Genomic DNA, 22,131 nt, shown 5'->3' on the forward strand with positions numbered 1-22,131 from the left:
CAAAGTGAAGGGCTATTGATTGAACCTTCTCTTTAATTGGCCACGTATACCTTTGTTTCTTCGCCCTTAACAATTAGGTGAAAGGCCAAGTCAGGTCTCAATGACCTGTCAGTCATCCACAAGGACCGATGCTCATCATTCGTTATCAGGAAAAGAGGCTGCTATTAAATTTTCTGTGACTGAGGACAAGAATGATGGATAGGGGGAAGGAGAAAGGAAGGGAGAAGGAGAGAATGTGCAAGAGAGATAAGACGGAAAAAGACTAATAGAGGAGGCGGCGATGAAACATATGGGTGAGATAAGATGGTAATAGGAAGTAAGAAGGATTGAAGTGGACTAATTATGATTCACTACAAGATCCCACAACTCCTCCTTCTCATACTTTACACTTTTCTTCTAAGCCTCATACCAATCTCAGCTTTTACGATACAACAAAACTGCTCAAAATACCATCCACCCCACCCAATTTTTTTCATTCTTTTGGGACAGGAACACCTCCCACGATAGTAAAACCTAATTACTGACTGACAGAGGATCCAATTCTCCTATGGGGGGTGGGGGGAAATGGGTCACTGTCTTATCCCCTGTTAAACAGCCCAAGCTGTCAAATCTGTCCAAGTGGGTTTCTGTGCTGTGTGAGCACTACGAGGTCTAGACTTGGCTCCACGGAACACCCCGAATGGCCTATTTACCGAAGAAGAGGTAGAGGTTGTGTGTAGATAAAGCCATGCCTTTTTATCAGAGCAGGAGAAAAGCAGTAGCTCCTTGTCAACACACCCAAGCACTGGAGAAAATGAGCCGCAAAGCTGAATTAATTCAGAGAAACTGAAGGCGGACTCTTTTCCTTTGAACGTCAGAGTGTGCCTGTACACAAACCGAGCCGATGCCTCCTGTGTGCTGTTAGCTGTGCGGTCTCTCTCCAGTCCCTCTCTTATTCTAAGCACATTTACTCAGTGAACTCTTTCATACAATCACGGCACTTGTGATGGGCACACAACACAAACATCATTATCTTTGAGGATTTATATGGTACAAAACTGCATTAACATTTTGCTAGCCGAGAAAATCTGATTCTTTTCAGAAATTGCTTCGAGAAGATGAATGACCATCCTTCACTTGTGTTATGAAGTGGATAAGTTTTTCCTCATCCTGTCACAACAAAAGCTAAAAGTGGAATAAAGATTTACAATTTAGGTTTCCATCTTTGCATAATCCCTCCTACATCTCTCCCCTCCTATCTATGTGTACCTCCTTCCCCATGTGATTACTCTGAAGGGTAGCCGATCCTTCCCTTACACAGTGAAAAAAGGAAATATGACCTTTTTATTAAGAGAGACACAAAAAAAGCATCCTGGCAACCATCAGAACTAGTTGTGCACAATCTCCGATTTAAATCGGAGCAGCAAGTGTATGACTCAGCTGAATCTGGGACACTTTCAGCATGTCATTCTTCAAACAAGGACTATTAATAGTACACACCTATAAGTGTAGCGAAAACAAACACCATATTTGCTCTTACGTAATGTGGAATAACTCCAGGTCTTAATTGCTTAGATAGCATTTAATCCAACACTGCTCACTGAGCTGGAATTTAAGTCAAAATTAAAATGATAAATTAACAAGCTTTCCTTAAAAAAAGATATATTTGAGCTTAAAGATAATGAATGAACAGAAATTATCCTTAAAAGAATTGAATTGTGATGAAATAAGTACATTTAATGATTTCTAAGAACAGTTTATTTTTATTGTTTTTGATATACTTTCGTCCTCTTCTTTTGAAAATGTACATTTCTAAATTGTGAGTTTCTTAAAAGCACTTTGATCGGCATTTTTTTACTTTAGGGGAAATCATAAACATTGAGAATTTTCACCATATTGTTGCCACTCAAAAAGCTGTATAATGTTTATTTACTTTTACAATATAGGTTTTACTTCTCAAGGCTAACAGAAATCAATTGTCTTCCTGACATGACGACTGAAAATAAAATTTAATGCTAAATCCAAAACAGAAAATTTACAATCTTCACTATTTTATATTAAAAGTGGTCAAAGCAATCACATAAATACACCAAATGGACATTTGTAAGAGGAATACAGGAAGATGTTATGGAAGAAATGACAGCATTGAATCAGAAATATGATGAAAGAAACTCTCTCGTTAGCAGACACTGCAGCCCATAAAGCATACTGCACATTACTAATGAAAATGTTATCCCAATAAATCTGATGAGACACGTAAAACGCAGTCCTGTGCAGAAAAACACCCTTACACAGTCCTGTACGACAAAGCCTCCTTTCCTACAGAGTATGTAATGGGGGTAGGTTTACACTGTATCAACTCAGTTGCGTTATCTAAACAAACTGAGATGATGCCAGCTGGCTTCTCCCTCTGTACTGCCTGAAGGACAGTTGATGAAGCGTACTATCAAATCAAGCCCTATTGAGATCTACAGTACCACGAGAAAAAAAATTACAACACTGAGGGGAATTTAGAATTTGATTTCCCATGAAGTGGAAACCTTGTGAGTAATAAATAACAACAATGATGTGCCAAACAAAAGTCAGCATGAATCACTGTAACTTGTGAGAACAATAAAAGAGCTCTTCGTCCTTTCTGAAGGCGTGTTTAAATGCCATGAAGGAGCTCTTGCTGGTGTAAAATGACTGGTTGCAGATAATATTCTATATAAATTGTGCTCAATTAACTCATCAGTGGTAAATGAGTAACATTCCTTAATACCTCAGACAGTGTTGTTATTTTGCATTTACACCACAAAGTCAAATCTGTGGAGAAGAAAAGACTCCAAATTCAAGTTGGTTACTGATGGATTACCTGAACTTGGTATGGGCTGCTTGTTTTTGGATGTTTCAATTCCTGCTCCAATTAAGTTCATGATCTTCTCAATCTGTTGAAGAGAAATAAACGTGAAACACTGGTGAAAAATTACCTTACCCGAGACTGACATATTAACTCATGACTTTAAAACAGAAGGCAACACATCATAATGGATCGACTTTAATGCATTAATGTAAAACACACATCCAACCTTCCTTTATCCTACCTGAGCCAAACCAATTATAAAACAGGAAGGAGTGAGACTGCCTGAAGAGTTAGGTCTGTGCACTGCTACTGCTGGGAGTGTTGGAGAGAAGGCAGGCTACTTTGCATTGATGGATTACGAGCAACAGTCCAACGTGGACAGCAATTCAATGACTAATGCTTCACTCAGCAAAAACACAGACGGTTGATTAAGGTGAAGCAAGAATATCTAAGAAGTTCTGTAACCAGGTCCAAAATGCATAAACTAAGCCCCAAGAGAATGAGAGCTGCTGTTGACTGTTTCAGGGAGTAACTGATTGCCCCCTCAGACCTGTGTTATTTAGGCTTCAGAGAATAAAGCAATAGCTTACTGCAAGATTAAGTGTGCACAATGCTGCATGCAGGAGATTACAGAACAACTCAAAAAAGAGTTGTTCTGGGGCTTAGAGCTGAGCGTGTTTATTTAAGAGGACTCTGATTTTCCAGAGCCAAAATATATTTTAAGGTTGTTTGTTTTTGTTTATTTTGCTGAGTAACAGAACATTTGTGCAGATTCTAGTGAAATGCTTTTGGAGACTGATAAAGGTATCACAGCTGATATTTGAAAGGCAAGGAAGACAAGCTATGAACATTATTTTTTTTCATCCCAATAGAAATGAATATGCACAGATATATAGGAATATACATTTCAGCAGTTGAAGAAAACTCCAGTATTTTATTATTGCACTTCATAGACTTGATTTAAAGTTTGTCAAAAATTGAAGCACTGAGAAAGGCAAGATAGAATTACTTTCTACATTTTTCATTGCATAAAAATGATAATAAACAAGCTTTACACTCTACACTCCAAAGTTTGAAACACAGCATTTGCTATATACTCGAGACAGAGAATCCCAGCTGTGCACAAAAACAGTCAAGAAATGACGCAATCAAGAATAGCAGGACTTTCCAAGTGTTTTTTTTTTTTATCTTCACTGGCATAAAGGTAGTTTAGAGGTGCAACTTGGCCTGTCAGCTAGTGAAATTTGCAGCCTTAGCGATGCTGGAGATTTTTCCAGCTTTAGCCAGAGGTGATAACCCTGTGTGGATTATCTGCGATTTCTTGTTTTTATCAGTAGTTTAATTATCTGAGAGAGACTATTGCATTGTTACTAAACACAATAATTCAAAAATGGAACAGTTTGACATCTTCAAGTTGAAATTCATAGAAAATAAACTAATAAAATTAAATCTGTTTTTGCATGTTAATCTAGAAGTTTTACAATTTTAGGAAATGCGAAAAAGAAAAAAATATCTAAAGTTTGGACTTTAGCCCGGTGAAATAAGCTGAAATGGCTCTGAAACATCCTCTTCATGAGACTGACATTTAAATGAAGCTTATGCGTAAGTTCAATAAGGAAGATCTGTCGTCACCCATCTGTCTGCTTCCCAGGTGTTGACGGATAATCTAAGCTTTACATCAATTCCACTTTCCCACGCTGTCAAGTTGATTATGACATCACATGTCTAGTCCAATCAGTTTTCTGCTGGCCTCCTTCAGGCCGATCAGCCTTTACTCGGCTACTTTAAATCTCACTGCGCATCTGTTATTCTTCCTTGCAGTCGCCTTCATGCAACTCACCTCCTCCCTATCACCGCCTCTCATCACTCAGGCTCCATTCAAGCCTCCATCTTCATCTCCACCACCAGCGTCTAGACTCTGGGGGGGGTCCTGCCCTTATCCCTATCACAGCTGGGATTATGTTCTGCTGTGCTAGGCCATCGGGGTCTGAACGCCAAATACCTCAAATTGAATTTTGTACATCAATAAATCATGTTCAGTTCATTCTAATGATCGCTTCTTATTGAACCGAAGCTTACTGTTGTTCCAAATACACTTATGTCCACTATCAATTTTATTCAATCAGTCATGGTTTTGGTACTACCTAAACTACCCTAAACACCAAGCTAAGCGCTCAGTCGACAACACCTTGACAATCTCTGGTGCTATGGAAAAATGTGTAGGTGAGTTACAAAGTTACAAAGGAAGTTTTGCACCAAACACCTCATTGTGATTGGTCACTAGCAGATTGTTGCCGTTACCCACAGTTTACACCAACTTACCCACACCAACTTGCCGGCAGACACTTGCATACTACTGGCTGAGTGGAAGTAAAACTTGAAAACGTTTGATCTGTTTGCTGACGGGTCGGTTCATTACAAACTATAGACAACCTTGCAAATTTGCTAGCAATCAAAGCAAATCTGTGAGGCTAATTTTGCACAATCACTCACCAAATGGCCGGGGAAAAAACATTTTTCCTAGTGACCAGTGATTTGCCATTGGGTCGCCAACTGGTTTCTAGACCTGTGTATTTGGAGCCTTCACCTGCTAAAGAAATTTGGTTGAAGCTTAAAAAATAAAAATAGACGTCCAAAGATGAAATAGATGTGAATTTTATTAGTCTACTTCTGCATTTTGTTAACTACTTCTCCAACCTAGGGCTGTGGGCGGGATGTGTTCTATCTTAGCTTTCACAGGCAGTGTTGCGACTTTTTTTTATAAAAAGCGACTAGCGACAAATCTGGCGACTTCTTCTGGTGTTATTGGAGCCTTATTTATGACGACTTTTTGACGTGAAAACGCATATCGCCCTTACTCTCAATAAGCAGCGGGTGCTGCCATGAGCACTTCGCCCATGCCAAAGCGCTCACCCCCAGCTGCTATCAGGGCAGGAGACGTTCAAACCTATGCGTCCAAACTGCAAATGAATCGCGCATGAGCGAAGCCGCTGCTCCCGCACTGACTGTAACGCAGTCAGTTCTTTTACTGTTATGTTGTTTTGTGGACCACAAGGTTTTAAAATACTTATAAACACACACACACAAAGTAACTCCAACAGAGTGCCTATTTCGGGTCACTTTTGACGGTCCAAGCCCGGATAAAGGAGCAGGTTTGGAATTGTGACATTAAAAAAACAATAATTGCCAAAAAATATAAATTATAAATGGATTTAAGACGTTTTTACTGACTTTATCTCTCTTCCTCGATGTTATTTCTCTCTCCAACTGCATAGGTTACAATACATTAGCATGACCAATTATGCAAATTAGGCGATGACATAATTTAGCGACTTCTAGCGACTTTTAGGACAGCCAATAGCGATTTTCCTTACTCTGGAGTTGGCGACACTGGTCAGAGGACAAAAGAAAAAGTACATCCTGGACAGACTGCCAGTACATTACAGGGCCATCAAATGGACATCCTTATATTTTATTTATTACAACCCTATTCCCCGTTCCTATGAATAATAATCACTGTAATCTAGGGCTGCCACAAACGATTATTTTGTTAGTCCACCGATTATTTTTGCAATTAGTCGACTAATCAGATCATGCATCTATTGTAGTTAAACAGACTTATTGCACCAGCATGCATCTGTTCTTATATAACTATCACTAGCTTACAGCTTGAAGTGTTTAAGGTATGTGCTAACTAAAAATAAAGACAAGATGGAAGTTTATTAAATTTTAATGAAATGTGCAGATTGTTGCGGTGGAGTTCAATAAACTCAGCCGATTTACTCAGGAACAAATAAAATACTGAAAAAAGCCAAACAATAACAATTTTAAGTTATCTAAGTGACTTATATTTCATGTTTAACCTGAGTAGCGAAAGACGGCGGTGGGTTTGAAAACGATTTGCCCAGAGTCCGGTGTTCTCACGGGCTCTAGTGAGGCTTGAACCCTGGCTCGCTATCGAGCTGGTGGGTAACAGACGTCTCTGAAAACGTCGGAGCGCTTTTGAAAATATGTGGTGTCTTGATAAACTGAACATATATTTGAAGTTTACACAGCTACATTCTCGCCTGAAAATATGTTAAACGTTTATTTTATGACTCAGAAAGAATAATAAGAGTAATATTAAAACTAACTAGCTGCTGCCATTGTTGGAAACTGAGCTGGGCCGCGCTATGAATTCTGGGACACAGCTTCTTCTTCTTCGGGGTTTAACGGCAGCTGGCATCCTTGTACATGCAGTGCTGCCATCTTCTGTTTCAGTCCGTTATTACACTCTTAAATCCTACTACTTATTCCTGCGTCTTTTGGGATCTTACAAAGCTTCAAACGACGCGTCGACTATTAAATTAGTCGTCGACTATCGTGACTAGTCGACTAATCGTGGCAGCCCTACCACTGGCCAGGTGTATAGTCATGCATCAAGAACAACAAGGCAAATGATCTGTACCAGTCACTCTGTTATAAAAGAATCTACTACAAAAATAACATTCAATATCCTTCAGCTATTACAGACAAGTGTAAATCCAGCTACAAGTTCTGACAACTTCAAGCAAGCCAATTAACAGGCTGGGGTCACCTTAAAATGTATGAACACAGTATTGCGAATCAGGCTAGAGACTATATTTAGAAACACTGGAGTAGTCTATTCATAATCAGCATGAAGATTTTTGCAAGCCTGAAAAACTGATTCTGCTTCCACTAGTGACACCAGAGACACAGCCAGGCTTATTTGATGTAATATTTAGTGTTTGAAAAAGCCCTATGCACTTCGCTAGTGGCATCAACACTGTGGATTGCCTTGATTCATTTGGAAGTCAGGCACGTGGGACACACAGCATATGCCTCCAGCAATACAGACCGCACATTACTTTATGAATTAACCCAGTTACATTCTATATCACATAGACACACTCATCAGGAGTGCATTACATCTAAGCTTAAGTGCACCTTTATTAAGACCCGTCACCAAAAAATGCTGCTTCTGAGGAAATTAATTACGTAATAACTAAAGTGCTGAAATGTCTTCATGTGCATATGGCCTCATCCGGTGCATACAATTCCCCAAACAATAGTTGCAAAAAACCTTTAGGGTATTTTATGTGATTTCAAAAAGAGAAAGTTGCCATCATATACGTTAAAACACACAGAACTGTGCAAACATTGCACCCACCAGAAGTAAAGATTGCTTTCAAAAACAAAGGCATGAATAGTTTGTCAATTAAGTTCATATAAAGTCCATCTGTTGCTTTTAAAACTGCATTAATTCTCCCAGGTACACTTTTACATAGTTTTATAGAGCGAGTAGGATGTCCCCAATATCTTGGAGTGCTTGCCATAGTTCGTCCTATCTCTTCTTCCCACACTTAGGCGCCATAAAATCAGGGCTTTATTCTTTGGCTTTTATTCTGGCTCTGTGTTTACTGTTTGTACCCTTACCTGGTGCCCAAAATGTTTTGCACTGTAATGTATATTGAAGGTATTTCTCACGCAACAGTTACCATGTGAACTGTACCAAATGTACTTATCCACTAACAAGTAAGTCTACTTTATCCCTAAGCCAAAGCTAAAAATGGTGGTAACGAAAGACTGATGTTACAGAGGAATCTTTACACCACAAGAAAAATTAAAGCAATAGTTCTACATTTGGGAAAATGTGCTTGTTGGCTTTCTTGCCGTGAGTTAGAAGAGAGGATCAATAAAACGCTCAAATCTGCACACAAAATATGAAGTTATACCTACAATTTGGCTTCTTCAGGTTAGAATAAAGGTGGGACACAGGGAACAAATAAGCCTCGCTCTGTCTAAAGTCCACAAAATCTGCCCACCAGCACCTCAAATTCTCAGTAATTGTTAAATCTCGACTCCATACAGAAAATGAACACTCCCAGGAACAGCTCCCAAGAAGTCAGCAACGAAATCACCAACAGCCAAAACACATAGTCTCTATTTCCAAACTTTGGTTTTTGCATGAATAAAATATCTGATTTTATTATATAATATATTAATTGGTGATAAAAATAAGCATAACAGTTGCTCGATGGAATATTTTGTTGGTTTTAGACAAAACTAATATAGCCAATTAAACCTGTTTGTAGGTTTAAGATAAGATAAGATAAGATAAGATAACCTTTATTAGTCCCACACGTGGGAAATTTGTTTTGTCACAGCAGGAAGTGGACAGTGCAAAAGTTATGAGGCAAAAATTAGAATACAATAAGAATAAATACAGTACACAACTGTACAGAATAGAATAAAATAAAATACTATATACAGTAGAATAAAATAAAATAAATATACAATAAGATAAAAATAGAATACAAATACAAATACTATATACAACTGAGTAAAAATACAACGAAGACAGAAAGGATTATTGCACTTAGTGTTATTGCATATGTATGGATGTGTGTGCTTGATCAGTTAAAGTCTTTATTATGGAGTCTGACAGCAGTGGGGAGGAAAGACCTGCGAAATCTCTCCGTCCCACACCGTGGGTGCCGCAGTCTCCCACTGAAGGAGCTGCTCAGTGCTGTCACAGTCTGCTGCATGGGGTGGGAGATGTTGTCCATCAGGGATGACAGCTTAGCCGCCGTTCTCCTGTCACTCACCACCTCCACTGGGTCCAGAGGGCATCCTAGAACAGAGCTGGCCCTTCGGATCACCCTGTTCAGTCTCTTCCTGTCCCCAGCAGAGATGCTGCCGCCCCAGCAGACCACGCCATAAAAGATAGCAGAAGCCACAACAGAGTCATAGAAGGTCTTCAGGAGTGGGCCCTCCACTCCAAACGACCTGAGTCTCTGCAGCAGGTACAGCCTGCTCTGCCCTTTCCTGTAGAGGGCGTCTGAGTTATGAGTCCAGTCCAGTCTATTGTTCAGATGAACACCAAGGTACCTGTAGCTGTCCACAGCCTCAATGTCCATACCTTGGATGTTCAGTGGTTGCAGTGGAGAATGCTTGTGCCTGCGGAAGTCTACCACCAGTTCCTTGGTTTTACTGGCGTTGATCTGGAGGTAGTTCAGCTGGCACCAGTCCACAAAGTCTTGGGTCAGACCTCTGTACTCCTTGTCGTCCCCATCAGTGATGAGGCCGACTACTGCAGAGTCATCAGAGAACTTCTGCAGGAAGCACTGGGTGGAATTGTGGGAGAAGTCTGCAGTGTAGATGGTGAAGAGGAACGGAGCCAGAACCGTTCCCTGTGGGGCCCCCGTACTGCAGACGACCCTGCCAAGTACGGGGCCAAGTTTAATGCCAAGATAACCAGCAGCAGGCTGTTCTATCACTCAGTGTAACACCAATCTAACTCATATTAAGACACACCTCACAGACTTTCTGCATCAACACAAAGCAAAACCTACTTTAATTCAGTTTATTTATACAGTGTCCAATCACAAAAAAATTAATTATTAAAAAAACCAATCTCAAGATGCTTTATATAGTATAAGGTAAAGGCACCATAACATGAGACACAGAAACCCAACAATAGCCTAGAAGTAAGGGCTTTGCATTACTGAAAAGAAAAAAACAAAGCTCTATTTTAACAGGAAGAAACCTCCGGCAGAACCAGGGTAAGGGAGGGCAGCCATCTGCCACGACCGGCTGGGGTGAAGGAAGAAACACAACAAACAAATCACAGAACAAAGCGCAAACTACAAGAGAGAGAAGACACAAAGCTAATTACATGCAGTAACGGTGTACAAATACATGGGGAGTGGAAGAGAGGAAAGGTGCTCGGTGCATTATGGGAGATCTGCCTGCAGCTTAAGCCTACAGCAGCATAACTAAGGAATAGGTCAATTACTAGCTTTATCAAAAAGTTATACACTCAACAAAAATATAAACGCAACACTTTTGTTTTTGCTCCCATTCCCCATGGGATGGACGTAGAGACCTAAAATTCATTCCAGATACACAATATAACCATCCCTCCCAAACAGTGGTCACAAATCAGTCCAAATGTGTGGTAGTGGGCACATCTGCTATATTGAGATAATCCATCCCACCTCACAGGTGTGCCACATCAGGATGCTGATCTGACATCATGAGTAGTGCACAGGTGTACCTCAGACTGCCCACAACAAAAGGCCACCCTGGAATGTGCAGTTTTTTGCGCTATTGGGGGTCTGGGGACCCAGAACCGGTCAGTATCTGGTGTGACCACCATTTGCCTCATGCAGTGCAACACATCGTCGCATGGAGTCTATCAGATTGTCAATTGTGGCCTGTGGAATGTTGGTCCACTCCACTTCAATGGCTGTGCGAGGTTGTTGGATATTCGTGGGAACTGGTACACGCTGTCGTATACATCCCGAACATGCTCAATGGGTGACATGTCCGGTGAGTATGCTGGCCATGCAAGAACTGGGACATTCTCAGCTGCCATCTGCCCTGAACAATGTGAACCATGATTCATCTGTGAAGCGTACACCTCTCCAACGTGCCAGACGCCATCGAATGTGAGCATTTGCCCACACAAGTCTGTTACGGCGACGAGCTGGAGTCAGGTCAAGACCCCGATGAGGACGACGGGCATGCAGTTGAGCGTCCCTGAGACGGTTTCTGACAGTTTGTGCAGAAATTGTTTGGTTGTGCAAACCAATTGTTCCAGCAGCTGTCTGGGTGGCTGGTCTGAGACGATCTTGGAGGTGAACCTGCTGGATGTGGAGGTCCTGGGCTGGTGTGGTTACACGAGGTCTGCGGTTGTGAGGCCGGTTGGATGTGCTGCCATATTCTCTGAAACGCTTGTGGAGACGGCTTATGGTTGAGAAATGAACATTCAATGCACGGGCGACAGATCTGGTTGACATTCCTGCTGTCAGCATGCCAAATGCACGCTCCCTCATTGCTTGTGGCATCTGTGGCATTTTGCTGTGAGACAAAACTGCACATTCCAGGGTGGCCTTTTGTTGTGGGCAGTCTGAGGTACACCTGTGCACTACTCATGATGTCAGATCAGCATCCTGATGTGGCACACCTGTGAGGTGGGATGGATTATCTCAATATAGCAGATGTGCCCACTACCACACATTTGGACTGATTTGTGACCACTGTTTGGGAGGGATGGTTATATTGTGTATCTGGAATGAATTTTAGGTCTCTACGTCCATCCCATGGGGAATGGGAGCAGTAACAAAGGTGTTGCGTTTATATTTTTGTTGAGTGTATATTTGAATTCTAATATGTATAATAGACACAGTGTCTGACACCTGAACCCAGCCTGATAAAGATAAAGGCTTTGACCCACAATGGAAACTCCAGGGACCTGAAGTAATGCTGGAGTTTGGAAGCAGTGCTCTGTTGGCCTAATACAGCAGTATAACTAGCGTGCATCAACCTAACCAAATAGGTATAAAATAACAATTTATAAAGTCACAGTTTGTTCTCTGAATCCAGTTAAGCACTGCTTTTTCCTTAAGTATTATATCTGAAAGGTGAAGTTAACCCAGCCTTTTCTCAATGGTATTAAGTTTAACTCATACCGTATTTTCTAGAAAATGTCTGGGAGTCAGAAGGGATATGATCAAGTAGATGTATTCACACTGAAATGCTACTGATAATGCTGTTATGAAGCACTTGGAGGTTTGAGTGGGCTGTATCATAAAAATCGGTGCTCAGCTGAATGATAGCACTAAATCCTGAAGTGATTTAGATGTTAATACAGTTTAAGCCGCTCCTCAGTTCATGCACATATTGCAAAAAATTATCCACTCTGTGCCACCTTTTCATGCTTGAGTGCTTCAATGAAAAAGATCTGATGGTAAAGGTGAAATAATTTTGCTTCTTTCCAATGCAATCAACTGCCCTGCTGAATTCCTGTGATCACTCCTTCAGTCCTTGGCACTTACTCTGTAACACCTCCAGATATCATGACTTATTCCTCTCAATCTTGAAACAAGCTTTTTTCTGAAGAGGTTTTAAATCCTAATTATTGACCAAAAGGACAAGTTAAGATCAACATTTTTAGAATTACACTTGCCACAACAATGTTTTTCTCCACTTTGTCTCAGAGACCAAATTTTTGGAGGACTGGTCTTGATCTAATTTAGGAGATTAAGACTTGAACACAAATCCAAGGTGATTAAATAATTTAACTCCTTAACTCACCCCCACTCTGTGTGGGTGATATAAAGGCAGGTTTTGTTGGTTTAGAGACGTTTGTTTGACAATTCTCAACCAACTGTGGGTAAAAAAGTATATCAGGCAACTTGATTGTCCAATTTTTCTCCCCATTCAGGCCAATGATTGCTTTCTGTCAATAACAGTACTAAGAAATGCTTTGCAATTTTTATTTTCCTGTTGTCTGTAGCCTATTTTCATTTTAAAGGAAGCAGTTGGGGATACTGAGATAAAGAGGCTGTTCTTAGCTGCACGGAAAACTAAGGAGGAAGGCACAACAGCATGAGGATTTTTCTTGCATGCATCTAAAATTAGATGTGTGCATACTGCAAAATGTATTTAGAAGCATAGGTGTGAATAAAATGTAATATACTCCACTCAAGCTGGTTGGTTTTTCTCAACAAAAAGGTTTACAACACAGCAGCAGTGGGGATGATGTTGTAGTTTATGGTGGAACTGAAGCCTCGCCCCTCAGACACAGCAAACAGCAAAGAGGCATTGCTGTCGTTACAAGAACAATGCCCCTTACTGTAATCAGAATCAAGACCTCTGCTGGTAAAAGGCCAAAAGTATCCTTTCAAAGAAAAGCAACTTTTTACCTGCTCCCATCTGCAAGTTTATTTAAGACACTTACAAAGCTATTTAATTAGAAACCAGGTGATATGATGTTTATTCATATAAGAGGACAGTAAAACTGCTGTAAATATGGAAGGAGCAGCGCTTTAACTACAGAGGATGATGCTCAACTCAAGTGAGCTAATTAGGAAGACATAACATCAAGTCATTTTTGATCTCTTGGTGCTGCTTTACTCGTGAGTGAGACGTTTTGCACGCAGGAAAAGAAACACAAAAATCACGTTAGAAATCAGGTTTGCCTATGTGGAGAAGGTGTGGTCCCTGGCTTGGCTGCAGGGGAGGGGTGGTGCAGTGAGCTCAACGGGGCGGTGCTGGGAAGGCAGGTGAGAACACAGCTGGTGGCGTTTGGTCTGATGACAGTTTTTCCCCTTTTTTAGTGAGACGGGACACGAGAGGAGAGAAGCTTGAAACAGCTGAGACCGGAGCTGACCAGACTGTGAACTGTCACAAAAAGCATAGTCAGAAATAAACGTGATATCTCGCTATATCAAACTGTGTGTGCGTGAAGTGCATTTTACAAGTGGTGCCGAAACCCAGGGACCACACCTCTGCAACAGCCTACATTTTATCATCAGCAGAAAGTCAGTTATCAGAACTGTAACAATAACTCAGTTGTGTTGCTTTACAGCCTGGGATGTATTGTGTATCCTTTATATCACTGACAAATCAATACAAATAACACATTGCTGACTTAAATCAATGGCACTTTAACATGCTGGTGACTGAGCCTGTTATCTTTAAGACAGGCCTGTTATTTGCCAGGGTTTGGACAATTTTATCCTGGGGTAGTCAGCCTGAGTGAGTGTTACTCTACAGTCTTTAGATACTAACTCTCATCATGGGTGCTTTAGTGCACACAAGATGAGAAATAAATACACGTGTGATGACATTCCAAGAGATTCTAGACCCTCAAGTACTGCTGGAAACCAGGAGATGGAATATTTTAATGTTTATACAATAAAAATGGAAAATTCCCCAACTTCAGCTAGCGGCAAAAATTACAGAGGGTTTAGTTGCTGTTGGACCTGCTTGTCTGGGGACACTGTGTCAAACATAAATAAAAACAGAATGCAATTAATTAATTTCAAAACATTTAAAATCTATATTTAATTGAAATTATTACAAACGCAACATGTCAAATGCACAAAGTGACAATTAATATTCTATTCGGTTGTCCTGTCCCTTCCACCAAAAAAACCAATCAACAGGCAAAGTGGGAAGTACAAGTCAGCAAACAGCTAAGGCAGCTCCAGTTTTGTGCTGGCAGACATACTGCATCTTTATCACAGTATAGATGTGTGTATTTACTATGTTTTATGTCCCTTAAAAAAATGTCCCACGAAAAGGGCTTAGATTTAAAAGCATGATTAAAAAAGCCGGTCTAGAGCAGGCTTTATTTAAGAAAAGAGAACAAAAAGCTGCAAAATCATCACCTTCTGACCAATCAGTTCTCTAGAAAATAGTGTCAACAGTCCTGCGACATCCCTCTGACCTCTCATAGATACCAAGAATGAGTCTCACATTTCTTTTGAACGTCTAAAATCTTTGTCTATCTTTGCTAAACATCAGTAATAAATAAAAATTCAACTTTAATCCTTAATTAATTCCTTAAAATCCTTTTTTTCCTGTTCATTCAATCAATCAATCAAATCAGTTTTATATTTCTATAAGCCTCAATATATAACCCTAAAACAGGAACCCTATTTTTACTTGTTGACCCTAAATTTGCCTAAATTAATTAGTCTAAATTAGACTAAGCCTGCATTTTCTATTTTTACACATACTCTTTACTTGGTCTGAGACCATCAAACACCACCAGCGCTGCAGAAGAAAGAATAAAAACTCAAACTGAGCATCAATTTAACTGAATAACAATTATAATCTATCATATTTTCCCTGTGCAAGTGGTATGTCTTACTGACAGAGCAGTCTGTTAACTTACAGTTATATTTTTTGGTTTTGTCTGGCTCAAAAAGGCAAAAATCATTAATATAGTAGCACATTTTCACTTGCCAAAATAGTAAAGCACACACACACACACACACACACACACACATTAATAACTACTGTACAGCACTATTTCAATTATACACACAAACACCACTAATTTGTCTGCAGAAGATGTAATACTTGCTGGCTCTACATATTTAACATATTCATATTTTTCTAACATTCTAGATTTATCTTTCTTTGTAGCATGCATCAGTCTGTTGTAAGCAGACTTATTCATGACCAGAGATGGGCAGTAACGCGTTACTTGTAACGGGTTATATATTGAGGCTTATAGAAATATAAAACTGATTTGATTGATTGATTGAATACTTGTTACTTGTAACGCGTTACTGTAATCCAATTACTTTTCAAGTAACGAGTAAAGTAAGGGATTACTATTGCAAAAACGGTAATTAGATTACCGTTACTTTCCCGTAGGAACGCTGCGTTACTGCCTTACTAAAACCGTGATTTTTTTGCAAGAATGTCTCATGACAGTGACGTAAACAAGTGCGACATTTGTGACAACAGCTGTCTGCAGATCAACAGTGGATAATCTAAAGCAAAAAACCATCCTTTCGGTGCTTTTTAAATGAAACCAAACAATATGTTAAAACCATACAACATTCTCAATCAAAAAGCTGTCAAAATCATAAACCTATGTTCCCTGTTCAATATCATGTGATTCTATAATAGACTGTGTCTATTTTGCTTTTTTATACGAACCCCCTGACATTGTGTTTGCTATTTTGTATTTGTATATCTGTATTTTGTGCTTTGTCAATAAAACGTATTCAAAAAAAAAAAATCAACAGTGGATAATATATGGAGTCCGGGAGAGAGTATGAGCGTGCAGCGTTTAAAGCGTGGAAGTACTGACCTTCCTTTAAGTTTGATTCCATAAAACGTGACAAAAACATTAGCATCCGTTGTGCGTGGGAAGAAAACTTCTTTTTACAGCGAAACCCCCCCCCCCCCCAAACTTCCAAACAAGCACCGAGTGCGCAACGACGTAATGGGAAATTCACAGAGAAACTCGCGGATTCTTCAACTGACCTATGCGGCACACCTGCACCAGGGTAAACCTCCGCCTACCCTGCTCCTGCTTTACAGGTGAAAATAGAGCAAAAGGACCGCTGAGTCTTTGATTTTATTTATTTTCTGCTGTGTTTTACTTGCATCTATTTGAAAGAGTGAGTGTAAACACACACAAAAAAGAAAAATTATGTGCCGGAATGTGCAGAAAATAGGTTTAAATATTAAACAAATCTCTTCCAGTCAGAGAATGTTGCATATAATTAAATTTTTGCTTGATGCATAAAGTTAAAAGATTAAAACTAATAAAACAAGTTTTAAAAAGGGACCTTTCCATTTGATTACATTTTGTATGATGGATTATGTAGAAAAAGTAGAATTGGGCTGAAAGATCTATCGCTTTATCACCTATTCAGGTTGTAAATCGTGTTTTTAAAAAGTAACTAAGTAACTAAATAACTAATTACTTTTGAAAATAAGTAATCAGTAAAGTAACGGGATTACTTTTTTGGGGAAGTAATCAGTAATTAGTTACTGATTACTTTTTTCAAGTAACTTGACCAACACTGTTCATGACTGTGATTGATCAGATGGGGCCATTGCTGAAGAGGTATAAGCTATATTAAAGACCCGATGACAAGCTAAGCTTGGCAAGTGTCACACACTTGATCAGCACCATCCTTTCTTAATTTCCCTTTATCTGTGCAGCAAGAACACAAAAAAGTATAAAAATGCTACAATATACAAATATTTGCAGTTCAGCTAGTTTTGTAACAACAGTAGGCATTTAAATTCCACAAACTACATACTAGCTAACATGTTTGAGATAATGTGAAATGATCCTAAACAATGCCCTTTAGAGAGCATTATTGTTCACTGAGCCAGAGTCTGAATGCGCATAAATGATGGCTGCAAATCCAGAACAGAAAAGACAAAGAAATAGATGGCTGAATATAGAAATACTAAAAAGACTACTTAGAAAGGCTGCCTGCTTCACTGTCCCTTGTCTGGAAACAGGATTAGCGCCTCAGTATCACTGTCAATAAAGACAGATGGCCCAGCAGCTCCACAGTATACAAGACCAGCAACACATAATTCTATCCACCGGATTTTATTTGACAGCTCTGAAACCACACAGCATAAATAAAGCCTGCGAGAATAGTAACAGTAAAGTCAAGAATGCCTTTATGGTTCAGCTTATTCATCTTTTCCAGTATCATTTAAGAATCCATATGATGTAAATATAGTTATATTGAACAGGTTTGAAACTATTTTTTCACAAGATTCTAAAATTCTTTTGAGGAAGAAATATTTTAAGATTTATTGTGAAAGCTGCTAGCTTAGGTTGAGCTCACATTGCAATAAATTTAAGGGCCACTTAAATGTAACTTTCATAATAAAGTTTTATTCAATCCTGCTTGTCAAAAAAACCCTCCAAATAAATATCTGTGCCAAGTCACAAAATCAACCAAATTTGAAAAAAGGGTGTTCACTTTTATGCAAATGCAGATTTCTCCAGTGAAATACCAGAAAACATACAAAACATCAAGGGTGCTAATATGTTTTTTTTTCTGTTACTCTAAATCATAGATGTTAAATTGGTGCAGTTTTATAATTAAAACTATGCTACATGGACCTGCTAATGGAGCTGAACTCATGCCATGAAGATCATAGGTCACAGTTTTTGTGGTGATCTTAATGCTAGAGGAGGCCTGGAAAGAGTGGAATCAGGTAATAGGAGAGGATGCTGATTAGGCTCGACAGTTTGGGACATCTTAAAATGTACAATCTGAAATTTCTATTTTCAAAATTTTAAACTCCCATTTTTGAAAGGAATTATAGTTTCAGCTCTTGCACATGTGCAAAAACTGCATTAAAAGCAGTTTGGAAGCAGTGTGGAAGCAGTCTCCTGCTTCTGATACACCTGTTGTGAAATGTTACAGACAACACGGCATCAGAAGCAGGACTGTGCCTCACCCCACCAAGCCCCCTGAAAACACCATTACTCTCATATTAATGTACCACATCTGTCAAACCAGATCTTGGAATGTGTTCACTCTGCTGTAGCTCGCTGTATAAATTATGAACCAGCTTGCACATACTGTAAAAAACTTGGCACCAGCTGTAATCTACAACATTAAGATATTTTTGTGCCCTTTTCATTTTTTTTATGACATGCATAAAGCATGTGAATATTTAACAGAACGAAATTAACAAGATAAAAATATATTGGAGGGCCACATCAGCTTGTGTGATTTATAACCACAGAATAATTTGAAACCCCAGAAATACCACTGGGAAACTTTGAGTACATGCAGAAATGAACCCAATTAAGCATCTGCAATATGTGGCTGCTTAACCTTTGGCTTTTGAGCGTTCAACACATGTACTGACGATGCCAATCACCTTAACGACATTAAGATGACTGAAGTGAAAATTACTTTATAATTGAAGTTATTTGTAGCATTATGTCAAAAAGGGAAAAGGAGAAATTCACAACTAAATCCACATGTAAAAGTAGTAAAAGGTGAAAGTAGTCAGTTTACTGGGAGAAATTTGCTAAATGCCTGCTACTGATAATAACCATCAAACCAATTTAAAAATGTTGTTTAATTTTACAGGAACAGTAATGGTAAAACTGGATAGTAGTTTATCTTTGAGTAGTTATTAATAAATGTTATTAAGGCCTGCAAGATGTAGTCTAAGATGCATTTTTGAAGCTTAACGTAGACGCTCAAATCACATCACTGACAGATAATCTTTTTTTTTTTTTTATTAACAGGCTAGTGCTTTTTTCCCTATCCTCAAAGAAAGAAGAAAAAACTTGCTTGTTCCTGTATAATTAAAATATACATTCAAACAAAAATAGTGCAGGATGCTGACATAAAATCATGTACTGGAATATTTAGATTTGGTGGGATGTTCATAAAACATATAGTAGTGCCTGAGTGACCGAGCCCCAGGCCAAGAGGCCGGGGGCACCCCACCTCCGAAGTGGCCCGACCGAGCCCCAGGCTCCTGGCCCCGATAAGCGGCCGCCAAGGAGTGAGCCGGTGTGTACCTGGACGCCCATCCCCAGACACAAAGAACCACCAACGCACCGATGTCTGAGGGAGTCCGCCACTGGCAGGGGAAGTGGTGGTAGGGGGAGATAGGCCTCCAAACCTTGGAGGGCCTGAGATGTCCCCAGAGAGGTGGCGTCTGATACCCAACCTGACATATAGACACAGACATACAGGCACACACAGATACAAACATCCATTCCCACCCTCATGCTCTCATATGCACTTACTCCACACTCAACCAACGTGGAGACAGACATAAAGAGACGCTGTACACACGATCACACTCCCCAAGCGTACTCTACGAACCGGGTCTAGGTACCCTTGCCCCTGGAGGGGGGAACTGCACCCAGACCCAGGTGGTGTTACCCTTTTCCCTGCGGTGGGGAGAGGCAGACCGCCCCGACTCCGCAGCAGCAGGGAGGCCCCACACTCCAGACCGCAGTTGGACGTCCAACTCCTCCTCCTAGCCCCCCCGGTCCAGCAGGCCGCAGAGAATGGGGGGGGGGGGGGGGGGGGTAGCCTCCTCTGCACCCTGGTGACATACCCCTACTCCAAGGCCCTGCATGTGTGGGTGGTTGTGGTGGAGCAGGAAGAGGGAGGCAGCTGGAGATGGGGAGGGAAGGAAGGGAGGGGCAAGTGACCCCTCCCAGTAGGCACCCCCATATTCCGCGACCCGCCAGGGAAAGGGGGCCCAGGCCATCCAGACCGGGGCCCAGTGCAGCAGCACCTCCCGGCCCCACAGGGCCCGGGACAGTCCACCCAACCCCACCACAGAGAAAATTGCACCCACCCCACCATCCACTCATCTTCCAGACTACATGAGACAATAGATGCCCAGGCTGAGATCTTCCTCCACCTCTCCTGTATCTCCCCCTCCTGCAGAGAGAGTTCCTGAAGAGAGGAAAGCTCCTGCAAGATGTGACAATCTCCCCCACCAGTTGAAGTGCCCCCCAGGTGGCTCGACGCACCGGCGGCACCTGGGCCCCCATGCACCCACCCGCCCACAACCCTGGCAACACACCAACCAGGACCCAATCCCCCGAGGCCTGGCCAGGGCCCCAGCCCAGAGACGGAGCGCCCCCAGAACCTCACGCCCATCCCGGACCCACCCAGGGGCAGCCAGGCTACCAGGTCAGTAACCCACGTCCGTCAGCACAGACCCTCCCCTAGCCCCGCTGCACGCAGCCACGAGGAAACAGTCACCTGAGAACCAACAGAGCCCCTAACCGGACATGACCGCTACCCCGGGTTGAGCCCCCCAAGGAAGATGCCTCCGGGGAACCCCCCGACTCCCTAAGCCTGTCCCTACCCCCACACCAATCACAACAGTGAAGGCGGGACCAAACTATGACCCCTCACCCCCACTAGGTGAGGGAATCCATCCTACCTTACAAACTATCCTACCCCTTTGTTTCTGCGCATGCTCTGCATATGCGCACAACACAAAACCCAAATTTACTTCATTTTTTTTAAGCTATTGTGAATATTTGTTATGGTTATGGTTAGGGTTTGTCAGAAGTCAAATTTGCCTACAGGTAGCCTACAATTTGCCAAAGTAGGACGGTTTCTCAGAACACCCGGCTGTTATATTCCTCAGCTTTCCAGAGTGACAGTGAAGCAGGCAGCATTTCCTGGTCTTACAGCTTATTTGTAGTGGGAAAGAACTAAAATGGAGAAGTGGCTAACAGAGTCAAATTCACAAAGGAAAAATATTTTAGAAAATCAAAAGGAAATACTTCATTACAAAGTCATGAAACCTGTTCTAAACATTGAAAAAAAACCCTCACCTGTGGTTATCGTGTTTGACAGAAAGGAAATAAAACAACTTTACAACCAAGGTATATCGACTAATACAGTTTACATATTTAAACTGAATTTGGGACAATTACAAAAATATGAAGGATGCAGGAAATGTAATTGTTCATCTGTTTTATGAATTTTCAATAAAATAAAATTATATGGAGTCAAAACAATCTTATTTTAGGCAGAAATTCTGATGAAGGGTGCAAGTCCTAGGCACATGTCAGCAATATCATTTAGTAATCTAGCAACAGCTGACAGGACAAGCACAGGACATTATGATTCATGTCATAAATGTGAAACAACAGATGCAGCAGCACCACTCACCCTGCAGATGTCTGCCATTTCAGGGCTCTGAGGTTTTCTGCTGAGTATTTTCCTTAATTAAAGCTTAGTTTAATCACACTACAGACAAATCCACAAGGATTTGTATGCGTCAAAGCATTACACAGTAGTATCACTCTCTACACCAACAACGTTAAGTGCTGAACTAATGGCTAATCTGAAGATTTTTGATCCACAGTATCAGAAAGGAAAGCTTTCTCATCACAAAAACTAATGCCTGCCTTTGTTTAAATAAAACTTTCATAGAATAACAAGTCTTTTCACAATAAAGGAGAACAAAAAATGCTTTATAATTATATAACATACCAGATATAATAATGTTTT

At 40.6% G+C, this 22,131-nt stretch overlaps 1 protein-coding gene across 7 annotated transcripts in view; it reads right to left on the reverse strand.

Moving 5' to 3' along the window:
* The window catches only part of anks1ab (ankyrin repeat and sterile alpha motif domain containing 1Ab), a 58,320-nt gene that overhangs the window by 31,484 nt on the left and 4,705 nt on the right, over positions 1-22,131 (reverse strand). For all 7 annotated transcript variants that reach the window (XR_013098691.1, XR_013098690.1, XM_004547512.4 and 4 more), the window contains one exon: positions 2,834-2,906. Coding sequence is in view for 5 of the 7 variants with exons in the window: in XM_004547512.4 (XP_004547569.3) it covers positions 2,834-2,906 (73 nt within the window). In the remaining 2 variants the exon portion in view is untranslated. The remainder of the gene's footprint in view (positions 1-2,833; positions 2,907-22,131) is intronic.

Source organism: Maylandia zebra, linkage group LG5 (assembly GCF_041146795.1).
Source record: "Maylandia zebra isolate NMK-2024a linkage group LG5, Mzebra_GT3a, whole genome shotgun sequence".
Classification (NCBI taxonomy): domain Eukaryota; kingdom Metazoa; phylum Chordata; class Actinopteri; order Cichliformes; family Cichlidae; genus Maylandia; species Maylandia zebra.